This window comes from Dendrobates tinctorius, unplaced genomic scaffold, assembly GCF_039654945.1.
Source record: "Dendrobates tinctorius isolate UK_male_01 unplaced genomic scaffold, ASM3965494v1 ptg000360l, whole genome shotgun sequence".
In the NCBI taxonomy this organism is placed as follows: Eukaryota; Metazoa; Chordata; class Amphibia; order Anura; family Dendrobatidae; genus Dendrobates; species Dendrobates tinctorius.
In genome coordinates, this window is record NW_027362026.1 from 2,934,265 (window position 1) to 2,951,920 (window position 17,656).

Sequence of the window (17,656 nt, forward strand, 5' to 3'; positions counted from 1 at the left end):
AAAAATAGTGTGTACAGCTCCTATGCAGACTTATGTGCCTCCATGGATCCAGACTATAAATAATCCCCTATGTCCATTCTGATTCTACAGTTGTGTTACGACATGCCAGTTGTCAACTCTTCCTAATAAACTATAGACTGTCTGAAAAAAAAAAAGAATTGCCACATCTTGATAAAATTAGATACGTAAGTGGCTTTGTTTCTGTTGAGGTTTTCTCCTAACCAAATGTACTACAATACTATTCATAGACTTCTGCTGGTCGTATACATTAATTCCACATCAGCCAAGCCCGCCAACTTCAAGTTAACTGGCTGATCATGTAAAGTATTTAATGGCCTCCAAAGATGAGGATTTAAACTGCTCGATCCTTAAGTTATGAGGGAGGTAAACTATTATTATTATTATTATTGATTCCTACTGAGAAGAATGTTTTGCAGCACAGGAGATAGTTGTCATCTGAACAACCACAAATCTAATGTGTGTAGCCAGCCTTAAACATTAATGACATTCTTATAATGGGCCATCCGTTTGATTGCGGAAGGCAATCTTCTACCAATCAGCAAAAACAGACACAGTGCTGGTCACAATAGTGTGGCTGTCGTGGCCTTTTTTTGATGCAACTGAGCTGCAGTACAAAGCACAACCATGCAGAAAAATGAGCAACAATATTCTTGGGGGGCAGAGAGATGGGTGTTATCTTTATATGGGTTGTCCAGAATTTCTCAGGAGGGGAGCACTGCCAATAATGTCACATACCCACAAACATACCAAGACCTGTGAACAAAAGACAGGCATGTGTAATTGTGATTTCACACACTGTCATTAGGAAGTGACTGGGGCTGATGATGACTCACTTTTAAATGACTGGACAAGCGTATTTAGGTGGCATTTCTATCGTTAAGCAGAAATTGCTGGATATGGCTGTCACTTACCCTTTGCACTCCATCTGGAACTTCATATATTATCTTCAAGGAAGTATATTGGTCATATCCAGGTAATCTAAGGCTCATGCTTGTGTAAACCAAGTAAGCTCTCAAGGCATTTTTGTCATTAGGGCCAGATATAATAGGTGCTTTTGAACATTTAACGCATACATTTTGACCAGATGACTGAATCGTTGTGCCCATGTTCTTACACTGGACACAAATGGTAGAATTCATAATCTCTGACTCTTGGCCAACTGCAGGACTCCGCAGCTGAGATGAACTGCTCTGATACTGTGGAATGTAATCATCTGTGGAGATGCCCTGATCACCATACTGTGGCTCAAAGTCTCTCTGATTTTGGAGATTCAATGGAGAGAAGTCAATTTCTTCTGTTACAGTCTCACTAGTATAGGAACCATGATCATAAGTTTTCACTTCCATTGTTATATTTTCTAATTGGTTTTTTGTCATGTTGAAATCCATCTGGTGCTTCTCTGACGTCAAGCTATTTTTTGGTTCCTCATGAAATTCTTTGGAATATTTAAAGTATTCATCTAAGGATGATGGCGTAAAATTATCAAAATAGGCTTTGCTTTCATTGGTGATGTCTGGAAATGTTTCTGTTCCGCTAACCTGGGAATTCTTTTGAATGACCAAACCTTTTCCAGTTTGAAAGTTATCTTCACCACCTAACTGAACAGATAACTGTTCAAGGTGTGTCTTGCCAAAAATATTGTCTTCTGAGCTTTGCATTTGCTCAGCAATATAATCTCCAGCCATATTCTTGTCAGAAAACTCGAATTTGTCCTTCAGGTGTAAAGGTGACTGACTGATATCTGTCACTGTATCATCACTAAGTGACTTTGTTTTACATTCTACGTGCTGACTGTACACTTCAAGGACACTGGCCTGAATTTCCTTGGGATATACAAGAACAAGATTATCTTTCTGCAGCTTAATAGAAAGTTTTTTGGAGCATTTCTGGAATAGTTCACACCACTGAACTAACGCACTGTCATCTGGACCTTGAACCCCAAGTGTGGTATAGTCAAGACAAGAGCTGGTGATTCGTACGTCTTCTTTCCAACACAATAGCTGAATCCTTTCCTTTGTGAAAATCAAATTAGTTTTGTTAGTTGCCTTCAGCTTTAAGCAAACATTTCCATTTTGTTTTTCCTCCTCAGTCAACACAACCTCATGGCACCAACTCTTGATGTCAGAACCATGGTTTTGTTTAATATAATGCCACAACCAATGCGTCACAATGACTTCGTCTTTGAATATCGGTGAATCGCTCTGTTGCTCAGAAGAGGCACTCTCTTTAGAATATACACGGGATAGACTATTAGATCTTCTAAGTTTACCTTCTGGCATTTTGAGGTCCATTAATGGTGAGTTCACATCTACCAAGCTAGAATAGGGAAGCTCACTTGATGCTTTTGTCATTCGGACAGGTTTGAGTGGACCTGTAGGTTTGGAAGTGGCTCTGCTTTGCCTTATTTCCTCTCTGCCTGTTTTCAGGACTGGGAGCACGTCCAATTTTTTGAACAATGGCATGGTTTTGCTTTCCAATTTCTCATTTGGCTGCAAGAGACTCAAATCTTCAGCACTTGTAATTGCAGATCTGATAGATGTCTTGTCATTGGTGGGACCTTTCTCATTATCTAGCAGCTGCCTGCTATAACTATTTGATGATATTAGGTATTTCTCATCTATATGGGACTTTGATGCATATGAGCTGTGTGTTGTAGGAATGCTAAACGAGGCGGCTATTCTGCTTCCAACTTTGCTTTCATGTTTGTAGGTAGAGGACAAGGAATGTGTCCCTACTTCTGACATGGTAGTTGACCCACTTGCTTTATACTGTGTGTCTCGATAACTTGAAGGCCTTTCAAACTTCAGTCGTACATCACTGATGTATTGTTTCCCTTGAGCCACATCAACCCCATTTCCAATAAGGTACAAATATCTGTCGTCATCATGACAGAGAAGCATAGGATACAGTCTTTGGAGGTCTCTCAAAAGAAGGTTATGAAAGTCCTGCTCTCCATATACATCTCTTTTGTCTATCTGTTCTTTCCTTAGAAGTAGTTCTAATCCTTGATAAAGACCCATGAGCCTGAATCGTGCAGAACTCAAGTCTGCCATATGGTTTTTACCCCCTTTTACAGACTGAAGATAAATTGTGGTGATTCCATCTCCACTTTCATCCACTGCATGAACATGATATTTGGTTAGTATTTCTTGATATTCAGAAGTTTGGAACTTTTGTATGTATTTGAAGATATCAGAATCCCAGACAAAAGGTTCTTGCAAATGCTCCAGGGATTCAGTCAGTTGACTGTATCTTGCCTCAACTTCGCTTCGGTAAACAGGCACAGATCTTTGAACCATAACTTGTGTAAAATCTTGAGGGTCTGAATTTTTCAGGCGGTCACTCTTGGCTTTCCTTCGTGTATCTGATGAAATCTGCTTTAAGTTTGTACATCCGATTTCTAATTTGCTTAATATTTCCTGTGCTATAGTCTGTATCATGGCATATGGCCCACTGATGACACATGTCATGGATTCTTTATCAAAGTCAAACTTCACATCTGTATGAGTCTGCATTAAGTTCTTTAGAAGACTTCTACAACTTTCTGGGAACTTATTGTAGCTTACAGTCAATGACAACTTCTGAAATACCTGAAAATGGAAAATAATTTAAGTTAGATATAGTAGTATACATATATTTTATAGCAGTGTTCAGTCATTTTGTGTCAAAGATGAAATCTAAGGGTTTCTATGTACAAGTCCAAGAAGGCATACAAATCAATCATGGATATGGGAGTAAAGTCCTATTCACAGGGGCAGACATCAAGTGTGTGTTCATAAGAAGGCTAGTTTCCAATCATCGGCCCATGTAAACATGCCACTGGTCAACCAATGTCTGAGCAAAATGCTTGTTTGACAGCTGATTGCAGCATGAACAACCATAAGTATCGTTATTGGCAGTGCATCATCCAGTGAAAACAGGAGATGTGCTACCTATGAACATGTATACAATGTGTCAGACTATGAGGAATGTGAAGGATGGCACCAGAAAGCGATCACACAGAATCCCACCGCAGCTACCATATGTGCTGACGTGTGGATTTGTGGATCGAGATAAAAGAGCAACACAACGTTAAATTATATATTTAATCAACTTAAGGGTACACTAGACAATACACTATATATACACACAATGTTTATACATATATAATAGTCAAATATGCAAATACAATAGCTCTAGGATAAAAGATATAAGCAGACTGATCATGTCAATTACCAGTTTGATGTAGACCATGTGTGCACTGGGCCGCAGGGTGCATGGGCTGCCAGCTGGTTCCTATGTCCTTCACAGCATGTTACTCAACGTGTCACCCACTTCCAAATTGAACCACGAGCATAACAGAGAGAGAGACCAAATGGCCTTACACTAGCCTTTAACCCATTTGGGTCTCTCCCCTCCTGTCCTCTGGGCTAAACCTAAATCCCCTCCCCATGCATCTAGCAGCTAAAAACCCCAAAACCTAAGATGAGTCATAACTCTTTAATGGATGGTCCTAGGGAGGCGGTTTTGGCGCCATCGGATCCCGCCGGGCCCCTACTACACGTTGGGACTAAACACATCTTTACTATCTGGTTCCTACTAGCCATAATACGTATCTCCCTGCCCTGGGGTGTTAGAACGGATTGAGACTCTGGAAGCCATTCGCCATGTTCTGGAGATCTCGGAAATATACAGGTTGTACGGCTAGAATGAATAGTACCTCCATAACTCCTTATAGAATTATGTTTCGAAAATGTTCTTTGGCAGTTTCAGCATGACTCTATACTGTAAGCGTTTGTCCGACTCTGAATCACTCAAGGTATGAGATCTGTCACTCACAGCCATTGCAGGCTTGACACCCCCTACTGAACTAGGGGCCAGCTTTCTGCTTGAGGCTTGGAGAACATTGTTAAACTAATAGCAAAGCCGCAAAAAGAGAACTAAAATCCTCCTGAAATAAAAAAAAAAAAAAACAGCAGAAAAAAGGCAGCACCGCTTACCTGCCCAGGTCTTTGAACAAATGCACTACAGGTTGCAGCCAACCCATATAGCAAGATGTTGGCAACACAGGTGAAAAATACTAAATAGACAGCCACTCACCACCAGGGCTGTGGAGTCGGAGTCGTGGAGTCGGAGCTCATTTTGGTGGAGTCGGAGTTGGAGTCGGTATAAAATGGACCGACTCCGACTCCTAAAATATATAATAAATTGGGTACAGTAATTCAATGCAGGATGTGCTGAATATTTTTTCATAGGAGTTTGGGAAAGTTATGAAATGTCCTATAAATGGCTGTTATATTCCTGATCTAAGGCTACATTCACACACAGCGTTTTTCCTGTGTTTTTTGAGGATACGTTTTTCAGCTGCAAAAGCTGATCATCTTTTTAAAAAAACTGCATCACCTGAAAGGTTTTTGAGCTCATAGATAATGTTTTCAATAGCAAAAGCAGATTAGAAATCTGCTCTATCTATATATCCATATCTGTCTATCCATATCGTATCTGTACCAAAAAGAATGAAAACCGGGTAGTACACCAATATATATTCTGTTCTAAATATCTTGATTATTGGATCATAAAAATGATTAAATGTCTGAGGTTCACATTGTACTACAATACATTTTTCACTTAAATATAAGCAATATGTGTGGGAGTCGGAGTCGTGGAGTCGGTGTAAGGGAAATTGAGGAGTCGGGAGTCGCAGGTTTGGCTTACCGACTCCACAGCCCTGCTCACCACATACCTATTCATGGAGGGGGTGACTGCTTAGTATAGATTTGCACAATAAAGGCCTGTATACGGCGCTGTTCACATCAAGGTAATGCATAGTGTCTGGTTCTCAGCCTATTAGTCACGCCTCTACTATTTGATTAGGCGGACAGGCCAGCACTCTCTCAATGCATCCCAGTGTGAACACCCCTGTATACAAGACCCAACGTGCTGGGCTTGCCTGCACCATGAAAAAAATTGTGCACAAAACACACAAAAATAGTGAGGTATTGGTCGATATTTTGGACAAAACATGCAAGCTCGCAACCCACGTCACGGGTCCCCACACTTGCAAGTCATATCACTAAACATCGGACTTCCTGCTGAGTCCCTGCTGGAAAAAGGAAAGAGGGTTTTAAAATCCCAGGCCAATTAGGATACAAATGATTGGCATGAAATGATATCTCCAATATTCTTCACAAGGACAGGTTATTAAACTAGTGTACATCAGGGGTCCCCAACCACTAGTCCGCGACCCAGGACCTGGCCATTGGGATTCTTGCACCGGTCCGCGGCGGTGGCGCCGACCATCACTATACACACAGACATTGTTCTCTGCGGCGGCTCAGAGAACACTGCAGTTGCCTATGACCAGGGCGGGGCGTGCGTACGCACACAGCGTTCATCATCTGAACGCTATGACGCATGTGTGGCTGCAGCCGGGAACAAGCTGACCCTGTTATCATAACGGCGTTATGTGTCAGCTCTGTCTGTGGGCAGAGAGCGTTCACTCTGTTCTCCCGCCCGTGGCCCTAGTAACACTGCAGACTGCAACTGGAGCAGCAGTGGAGGAAGAGAGGTATTTTTGTGGGGTACATTGTGGGGCCATCATGATATTTATGGGGGTTATATGTGTGGGGCCATCATACTATATATGGGGGATTACATGTATGGGGCCATCATATATATATGGGGGTTATATGTGTGGGGCCATCATATTATATATGGGGGATTACATGTGTGGAGCCATCATATTATATATGGGGGTTATATGTGTGGGGCCATCATATTATAAATGGGTGATTACATGTGTGGGGCCATCATATATATGGGGGTTAAATATATACTAAACTACAACCCCTCCATAGCTCCGCCCCTTATGACCAAGGCCCGCTCCTGCCACACCTCTATCCCCACCCTACCGGTGTCATGATCCATGCTGGATCAGGACTGCTAAAAAACACAGGTAACCTTTTTTCTTCTTAAGCTGTGCTTAAGTTTGGTTTTTGCCTCCAGTGGCCATTAGGATTATTGCACTGTTGTGTCGTTTCTTCTAAGTTTGCCCCCGGTGGTGGTGAGCATCATTGCACTCTAGTTTCTTTAGTTTAGTGCACATGATTATAATGCAGGTGTGATTGCTGGCTCTGCTATAAAAGAGTCACAGATGTTGCAATCAGTGTTGGTGAGTGTTCATTTCAACCATCCTTGGTGGAGGAAGGAGGTGGAGAGCGTTCCCTGCAGCACTGTCTTAGCCCTGGTGTGGAAGGAGTCATAGGGGATTTCCTTGTAGCTCTGACAGAGCTTGGTGGCAGCGATTCAGGAGGAGAGCTGCATTCTGGTGGTGGACTCTGTTGCCCGTAGCAAGTGCAACAGAGTAAAGCTAAGTTGTGTTTCCCCGTGTGTGTTTTTCCTTAGTGTGTATTAGTACAGTGGTGGGGCCAGTGCCTGCGCCACCCAGCTCCCTAGCAAGGGATAGGTGTAGGATGTGCTAGGGCGACAGGTTCCTGATCGGCGCCCGGTGCAGAACCGGCATAGGGAACGTTAGGAGTGCTAGGGACACTGACTCAGGAGAGTGCAGGAGGTCGCCACGTCCCCTTTCCCTATCGCAGGGCCCAACGTTGTAACTGTTTCCCTTCCCTTGTCTTGTTGTTTTAGTTACCGGCCTGCGAGCCGTGTCACACAGGACAGTATCACGTGCCGCGTCTTGTTGTTTTAGTTACTGGCTTGCTGGTCGCGTCACACAGGACGGGTCCACGTGACAACCGGGCCATGGAAGAATGGTCTTGCTTGAAGCCGGTCCCTGGTGCAAAAAAGGTTGGGGACCACTGGTGTACATTGACTGGCAAATAGTCGATCGGCGCTTGTCAGAGATGGGCTTGTATAAATTGGTCGGTACATGCTCAAAACTGACCCACATTCATCAAAAGCTCCATTTACAATTGCCTTGCCGATTTCTGGCCATAAACGAGAGGGGATCAACTACAAATAATGGATTGGTGCTCACTTAATGGCCCATTCATACAGGGACAACAGAACAGAATGACCATCATTACAATTGTTGTGTCCTGAGTGATATGCTACCAACAATGCAGCAGCCTGTGAACAAGTGTCTTGTTTGTCAGCTGATTAGCGGCATGTTCACATTGGCTGATGTTCTTATGAGAGGTTCGTACACTTGTATGCAAATCCAAAATGGCTGAAACTTCCTGTTATTCTTTCCTTCCACTGCAGGAACTCTTACACTAACACGTGAAATATTATGCACATAAAGAGTACAGGAACATGTCCATTTGATTCCCATTACTTTTTATGTGAGTCCAAATTTTTCTTAAACAATCAATGTCTCAAAAGTGACAGCACAGCTGTATAAACCTGATAAGTGGTCCACATTGCAGTCCCTTAATGACAAATATGACATGAGAAAGGCATCCTGTTTCCTGCATGTGTACATGGTCCACATCACAAAGCACACATATCTCTATCTACTTGTCTAACAGATCCTGTTTATTTAGGAGATTAGTTACCGACTGTTCAGTGAGAAACCCTCATAGCCCTCCAAATACACCAATGTTTTATTGAAAATGTACATATAGCCAGTAAGTAAACCGCTTCATCCTCTGCTTGTGTCACCTATAGCCCAACTAGGCTAGTAATGGTGAAGTGCTGGTTAGGCTGCAATGATTCTTCTCTTAAGTCAACCTACACTTTTTCAGTTTTGAAGTTGTGATGTATCCCTGCATTGGCAGATTTGACAAGAAAAGGATTTTCCAAGACACTTTCTTTACAACCACAGCTCTGCAAATGATATTTCCAGTAAAGCCGGTTTCACAAGTGCGATATTCATGGATCGAGAGCAGACAGCGATGCCTGGACCTGCCCTGTCTTGACCCAAATTCTACAGCCATGAGGCTGGTGAGTTTGGGTCAGGAGATCCCCAGTTAGTTAAGATATCGCAGTATAATAACGTTGGATATGTGAATTTGCCCATATTTTATAATTTAATTACAATGGATCGACCATTAGGAAACGCAGTCACGTGGCATGTGACAGCGTGGTATGTGTGACATCATTAATGCCATTTGGGCTGACTTTATATTTCTGTGTTCTCTATGAGGATTCCCCACTGATACACATGCTCAGCTAACATGACAAGCTTATTAGACTGTGTCAGCTCTTGGTGTTGGGCAATGAAAGGATTGGTGATGACAAGAGCTAGGGATGCAATTTTGGGCGTCGGAACCTCAGAGGTTGTTTAAGCACAGAAATTACTTTCTTTTTTTAGTAAAGGAAAGTTGGGAGTCATTACTGGTCAGGTTTGGCATGAAAGTCTGCAGTCATGCTATGTGACTGCAGACTTGTGAATCATCACATTGAGTACAGTGCACACTGTGTAGTGAGTGGGCGCTCACACTCCCAGCCACATTCCAACTAGTTGTGCGAAAGAGGCTGCAGACATCTAGTCCAAATGTGGCTGAATGTATATCTGTGCGCATACTTGCAGTCACATGACCGTCCAGTCTTTCCCTGGCACCGGAGAATCCTGTCGGTGTGCGCTGTGTGTGATGTGAGAACTCGCATGTCTGCAGAAACACAGCGACTGCAGACTTTCGTTCCAATCTTGGACAACCCCTTTAAAGTCACACTCCCATCATATAATGTTATGGCATTACATTTGTAGCAATTAAAAATGGTTATAATTTAGTGATTTGTGCTGTAAGCATTAGTATTGTCTTCTTTACCTCTTCTAGTTCCACCTTCCTGGTAAACTCACTGACCACCAGGTCATATCTCTTGTCTTTTACTTGCAAGAAGTGATCATTAATTCTCAGGACGTTGTCAACCACTGCGGAGACAGAAGGATTAGAGTCCGTTCACCATATTTAACTAAACGTATACATGGGGAATTCCTTACATAGCAATCCCTCAATATATCATCTAATGACAGAATAGCTTAATTTATAAGCAAGAAACCTAGGATAATAACAGCATCCCTGCTAGCAGCAGCACTTGTGTAGCCCATCCTGGGTGTGATCCTATGGGCCAGGACTAGATGACAGCACTGGCAATGAAACATTAGCCACAGATCGATGGATAAGTAAATCACACTTTAATAGAAGTGACTGGGAAGAGACGGTGACAACTGATCCCAGGATTGCAGTCAATGGTAGTCTGGGCCCAATAGTTTTTCTATTATGCTACACAGATTATGCTGCAATTGTATGAATTCAAAAGTTTTCTATGCTGAAGCCTAATGCACAGCCATTTTATAGGGAACTGCTACGTCCATCCACAGTTTGTCTTTTACCTTCATCATCTTCAAAAGTAACAATGGCATAAGTTGGATTTCCTTGGATAATGTTGATTTTTTCCACTTCTCCTCCCCCGTTTCGGCTCCTCAGGAAATGTATGGTGAGTTTATCCTTTGCACGCTCAGCTGGGATGTCAGTCGGAATTCCATCCACTCTCAGCCTTTTCCTCTCCATTTCTTCCAGATTTATCAGGAAGCTGCTAATAAAAATAAAGAATAGCGGAGTAGTGACACAGACAATGACATTATTTTTAGTAAGACTGCAAATAAATGCCTGATATACCTCTCCAGTCCTAGTAGGGAACTACAGTCTTTTTATTTATGGGTTTTTTTAATATAATAAATTATTTAGGCCACACTCTATGGGTTGTTTTATATTTCAGATACACCTATCATTAAAGCAAACCTGTCAGCAGGATTTTGCCAAGTAAACTACAGGCATAGTCAGGTTGGCAGTGTTAAACTGATTAAAATGATACCTGGGGTGAAGAAATCCGTCTTGTGGTTCTTGTGTAATCAGTGTTAGAAGTTTGCAGCTAATAATATGCCCGTGCTCCGGGGCAGGACTATAAGCAGAGACTTATCTTCCTGCTCTAAGCCAGAGAAACCAAGAAGAGATCTGCCCACAGGCCGCCCCAAAGCCCAATCATGTTCCTCATCAATGACAGACTGTCTGTGCTCATACATTTCCTACGAAATGACAATCCTGAACTTTCATTTCTTAGAATTCTGCATTGAATGGTTCCTTTGTTATTCCTCCCAGAAATCTAATATATAAAGCTCAATTGTGTATGTATGTATGTATGTATGTATGCATATGTCCGGGATTGGCATCCGCACCGTCGCAGCTACAGCCACAAAATTTGGCACAGTCACACGTCTGGACCCCGAGAGCGTCCTAGGCTATGTTGTGAGACGAAATTTTAACCCCGCGCTTTCCAATTCACCAAACAATTTTGCCCCTATCTAAAAAAGTGTGTGTGTATCAAGCCCTGCCCCTCATTATGATGTCATAATGGTTGCCATGGCGACGCTGATGTCATCATAGGTTGCAAGCCCCGCCGCTCATTATGATGTCATAATGGTTGACTATGGGATGGAGGATGTTTGATGGGTATATGGGCACTGGACTATGGGATGGAGGATATGTACGATGGGTATATGGGCACTGGACTATGGGATGGAGGATATGTATGATGGGTATATGGGCACTGGACTATGGGATGGAGGATATGTATGACGGGTATATGGGCACGGGACTATGAGATGGAGGATGTGTGATGGGTATATGGGCACAGGACTATGGGATGGAGGATATATATGACGGGTATATGGGCACGGGACTATGGGATGGAGGATATGTATGATGGGTATATGGGCACGGGACTATGGGATGGAGGATATGTATGATGGGTATATGGGCACGGGCCTATGGGATAGTGGATATGTATGATGGGTATATGAGCACTGGACTATGGGATGGAGGATAATTATAATTTGCTATAACTAACCACAGTTAGTTACTATGCCCGGGCAGCACCGGGCTCTTCAGCTAGTATATAAATAAAATCACAACTGCATGTTACCATGTCTCTTGTCCATAGTGTGAGTTCCTACACAGACTCACAATGCCACTGGCTTTATTCATATATTAAAAAAAAAAAAACACCGATGAAAAACAAAATGGACAGTCCCGTCATCAGGCTAGATTACAAGTGAATTACTGAGAAGAGACTGCAACATTTAAATAGGAATTACAACAGGACATGAGATGATGCTAGCTATAGACAGGCCAAGGAAATCAAATTAAGGTTTTTGTTATACATGTAAATGAGGTGGCAGTGTTCTATTAGACATCTGAAGATCTTCTTGTGGAGGTGTGAACTGTGTCCATGTAATGAGTCATGAATCCAGGTGTCAAATTCAGTCCTATTGTTAGAGATTGAAACATATTTATAAATTTATACTCCCAAATTTTTCTTTGTCTGTCACTATTAAAATGACCTTTCAATATTAGGACTTTTAGATCTGCCAAGCTGTGTCCAGGTCTAGAGAAGTGTATCCCTACAGGTGTGTCCAGCTCATTTTTTATCGTAAGAAAGCAGTACTGATCATTAAAGTATGTGTAGGTCACGGTCAACATGTGTTACTTGCGCTATTTGGCTGCCCTTCATCTGGTATATAACAATAACGTTATTACCAATGTCTTTGTAGGAGCAATGCCTGTTGGGAGTCACCGTTATCTATCTGCTGCTTTTCTCCCCATGCTTTACACTGCAGTCCTGCTTATCAGATCAGCTGCTAAATAACATCACAAGCCACCACAAACTCAGCAGGATATGAGTGCATATGGCATGATTACCAAGTAAGAATGAAAGAACAGTAATCTCGCTGGCAATGCCAAATGAGTAGAAGTAGAAGGACTTGTGCGTTAGCGTGGTCATGTCCTCAGGGGTCTGCCGGCAGCGCATACAATCAGTGTGTGCACTCAATCAGTGGAGGTCTTGCTTCTTCTAATAGGGGCACTTACCTGCAACGGACGGGTGTCTGCTCAGCTCAGCATGAAAACAGCCCCTGGCTCTAAAGACAAAAGGGTTAAATTGGTGAGTACATTTTAGGGTGTCATCTGAGAACAGGTCATGAGTTTGGGGGTGCACAGAGGACACAAGCGGGGGGGAGAATATTTGCTGGGCTGGAAATGATACTACTAAGCGATATTACGTTCCTGTGTGCGCTTTATGAAGTGCCAGAAATGGACGAGACTGGTAAACACAACACAAGATCACCATGGCAGCGCTGTGTGGGGTGAGGAAATCAGGACTCTGGACAATCAGATAAAACCTAATGGAGGAGAACAGATTAATGGCCTATATGGAGGCTGGAAGCGTGACGACGGCTCTGCAGTAAGAAATGAGTTCATGTGTGGATGCTCCGGCTTCACATGGTCAGTGGCACATTCACCAACTTCTACAACTCATCACAGATGGACACGTATTCTTACATTTCCCGGAGGCACAGTGTACAGTTCACAGAAAGCTTGGCACCACTATGTCTGGTTATATTGACACAATATACAGACCTGCGCCCCAAAATCACACTGTGCACATGACTGCTGCACCCACAATCCCTGCTCTACCAACCTCATTATCAGGGCTGTAACTACAATAGGCACAGGGGTTGCAATCACACCCAGGCCCTGGAGCCAGGGGGGGCAAAAGTCTCTTTTTGCCTACATAAGAAGACCAATACTATTAAAGACTTGCACAAAATGGGGGCCCGTTGGATCTCTTGCATTTGGGCCCATGACCTTCAAGTTACACCACTGTTCATTATCCACATAAATTAGCTTAAAGCAAATCTGTTGCCAAGTTTTTGCTACCCTGTGAGAAGTATGATGTAGGGACAGAGACCCTGATTCCAGCCATGTGTCACTTAGTTTACTGGGTAAAGTGATAGAATCACTGTTCTCTCTGCTGCAGATCTCTGAATGCCGAGCTCTGTATAACCCTGCCCACACCACTGATTGGCAGCCTTCTGTGTACACTGTATATTAACAGAAAGCTGCTAATCAGTGGTTGGGGTACCAGAGCAGTTGACTAGGAGGTGTGAGACACCTTGTCCTGTAGTGATAATCTACTGCTCGTAAAATCCTGATTTTATTGAAACTACAGCACACAGCCTAGTAAGTGACACATCACTGGAATCAGATTCTCAGCCCCTACACCATGTTGCTCTCAAATTACATAAAAACCTATTGCTATCAGATTCCCTTTAACTAGCTTACTTGTTGGTCATACTCAGATTTTGGATGCTTGAAAAAGCCAAACTGAACCCTTTCTCACACGACCAGTGCCCTTTTATAACATAAATGAGCATGATAGATGCCTAGCGAATGCTGATGGCTGATCTGCCAAAAAATAGGATTTCTCCTGGTGTATTGGGTAGATAAAAATTCATTAACGATAAATGACTATATTTGGCATCTATTAAAATGTGGCCCTATGGATGCATTCAACCTGGGAACTCAAGAAACAAACTCAAGTCAGTCTTGGTGCTTTTCACTGACTACAGCAGTCCTCCAGGTAATTGTGTTCATCACCAAAAACACAGAACAGTGGGAGCCACAGTGCTGCCAGTCAGTATCAACAGTCGCAACTAAAGCCCCCATAGAGTGTGAGACACAGGGTACCCGTCCACATGCCCCTTTACTTACCTCGGGTGGGGCTGGTTGGCGTACCTCCCTGCTACCTACACTAATGTGGGTACACACACGCTATCGTCCAGGGACAAAGGCGGCTCCCCACTAACATCACTGAACCACTAATGTCAGCACTAATAATCTGGGATAAAGGTCTATTCTTCATGAAGCCTGCGAGTCTCGGGGACACTGTACACTGCTCTAGGTCAGAATGTTGGGACCCCCACTGATCTTAATAATGGGCCTGTCAATGGTGGTGGAAAACTTCTTCAGCTCTCATACATTTCAGTATAAACTGCTGGCACGTATCCCTCTCCAATAAATCACACATAATAGGAGCAGCGGTATCATTGTGTTACAGCTTATACAGTCTCACTGATGGCATCTAACATCACGCGGCTGAGCTTCTTCCTACTGAAGTATGCTCCTTGTGAAGTTTTGCACTCGGCCTCCACTATTCTTCATGTGACTTGAAGATTTTGCACTCATCCTAAATACCAGTATCCTCACAACAGCCAAAGTGGTTGATAAAGCAAAGACTACTGCGCCACCTAGTGGAAATCAAGAGATGTTGCCATGTGCGGAGATTCTGAATTGAATTTATCAGTCACACAATTTTATATCACTAGCAACACCCAACCACATTTGGTGAAATTCTCAAACCCTCTCCAATTCTCCTAACAGGCTATGCACAGCCATAATTATCAATTACTAGCTGAAGAGCCCGGCGCTGCCCAGGCATAGTAACTGTGGTTAGTTATAACAAATTATAATTATCCTCCATCCCACAGTCCCGTGCCCATATACCCATCATACATATCCACGATCATATAGGCCCGTGCCCATATACCCATCATACATATCCTCTATCCCATAGTCCCATGCCCATATACCCATCATACATATCCTCCATCTCATAGTCCCATGCCCATATACCCATCACACATCCTCCATCCCATAGTCCCATGCCCATATACCCATCATACATATCCTCCATCCCATAGTCCCATGCCCATATACCCATCATACATATCCACCATCCCATAGTCCCATGCCCATATACCCATCACACATCCTCCATCCCATAGTCCCGTGCCCATATACCCATCATACATATCCTCCATCCCATAGTCCCGTGCCCATATACCCATCATACATATCCACGATCCCATAGGCCCGTGCCCATATACCCATCACACATCCTCCATCCCATAGTCCTGTGCCCATATACCCATCATACATATCCTTCATCCATAATCCCATGCCCATATACCCATCACACATCCTCCGTCCCATAGTCCCATGCCCATATACCCATCATACATATCCTCCATCCCATAGTCCCGTGCCCATATACCCATCATACATATCCACGATCCCATAGTCCCATGCCCATATACCCATCATACATATCCTCCATCCCATAGTCCAGTGCCCATATACCCATCATACATATCCTCCATCCCATAGGCCCGTGCCCATATACCCATCATACATATCCTCCATCCCATAGTCCAGTGCCCATATACCCATCACACATCCTCCATCCCATAGTCCCGTGCCCATATACCCATCATACATATCCTCCATCCCATAGTCCCGTGCCCATATACCCATCATACATATCCTCCATCCCATAGTCCCGTGCCCATATACCCGTCACACATCCTCCAACCCATAGTCCCATGCCCATATACCCATCATACATATCCTCCATCCCATAGTCCCGTGCCCATATACCCATCATACATATCCTCCATCCCATAGTCCCGTGCCCATATACCCGTCACACATCCTCCATCCCATAGTCCCATGCCCATATACCCATCATACATATCCTCCATCCCATAGTCCCGTGCCCATATACCCATCATACATATCCTCCATCCCATAGTCCCGTGCCCATATACCCATCATACATATTCGCCATCCCATAGTCAACCATTATGACATGATAATGAGGGGCGGGGCTTGATACACTTTTTCCCCAGTATGTAGATAGGGGCAAAATTGCTTGGTGAATTGGAACGCGCGGGGTTAAAATTTCGCCTCACAACATAGCTTAGGACGCTCTCGGGGTCCAGACGTGTGACTGTGCCAAATTTTGTGGCTGTAGCTGCGACGGTGCGGATGCCTATCCCGGACATACACACACACACATACACGCATACATACAGTGCCTACAAGTAGTATTCAACCCCCTGCAGATTTAGCAGGTTTGATAAGATGCAAATAAGTTAGAGCCTTCAAACTTCACACAAGAGCAGGATTTATTAACAGATGCATAAATCTTACAAACCAAAAAGTTATGTTGCTCAGTTAAATTTTAATAAATTTTAAACATACAAGTGTGGGTCAATTACACAGGTCAACGAAAAAAAATTTTTTTTCTGGTGTCCAAAATATTTTAATGAATTTGGGGTATTTTTGGGGTGCTGATTCTGAATATGTCATCAGTTTTGCCAGATTGGCTCAAGTTTTTGAGATTTTTGGTATCTTATTTATAGCACTTGTTGGTAAATGCGACGCATCATCTCATTAATTTCTTTGGATTAGTACTTGAACTGAGCAGTTCTCAATATAGTTTTGTGTTAATTAGTGTTCTAAAAGTTTGTTCATAGCTTGATTTTTGCACTAACTTTATGTTGTTGTCTGTTTTCCAGTGAAAAGCATGAACTCATCATGAAGAAGTTGTCTTAACGATCCAGACTCATTCTGTTACATTTGTGGTGAATATACACTGCCAAAACATAGAAGAAACATAACACACTTCGTAAAAAAAGTGTATTTTGCCTATTTTGGGGTTATGCTTGGGGACCAAGACAAGTTTTGGGCACCACACATAGTGTGCAAAGCATGTATCGAATTATTACGAAAATGGAGCAAAGGACAAAGAAAAAGCTTCAAATTTGGTGTTCCAATGGTGTGGAGAGAGCCAAAAAATCATCATGATGACTGTTATTTCTGTGCAGTGCAAGTGCAAGGATTCAATAAGCATAAGAAACGAAAATGGGAGTAACATGGAATCTGCAAGAAGGCCTGTCCCTCATTGTGAAGATGTGCCTGTACCTGTGTTTACCATAAATAACAGTCATCATGATGATTTTTTGGCTCTCTCCACACCATTGGAACACCAAATTTGAAGCTTTTTCTTTGTCCTT

General features: G+C 43.0%; 1 protein-coding gene across 4 annotated transcripts in view; it reads right to left on the minus strand.

Moving 5' to 3' along the window:
* Positions 1 to 17,656, minus strand: part of LOC141075519 (uncharacterized) — a 63,559-nt gene that overhangs the window by 9,785 nt on the left and 36,118 nt on the right. For 2 of the 4 annotated variants that reach the window (XM_073562602.1, XM_073562600.1), the window contains exons 2-5: positions 12,828 to 12,877; positions 10,295 to 10,494; positions 9,729 to 9,832; positions 933 to 3,611 (exon numbers count right to left, since the gene is read on the minus strand). In XM_073562602.1, coding sequence (XP_073418703.1) covers positions 933 to 3,611; positions 9,729 to 9,832; positions 10,295 to 10,472 — 2,961 coding nt within the window. In that variant the 5' untranslated portion in view covers positions 10,473 to 10,494; positions 12,828 to 12,877. Of the gene's footprint in view, positions 1 to 932; positions 3,612 to 9,728; positions 9,833 to 10,294; positions 10,498 to 12,827; positions 12,878 to 17,656 lie in introns of all 4 variants that reach the window. The other 2 variants (XM_073562599.1, XM_073562598.1) reach the window with 1 other exon arrangement.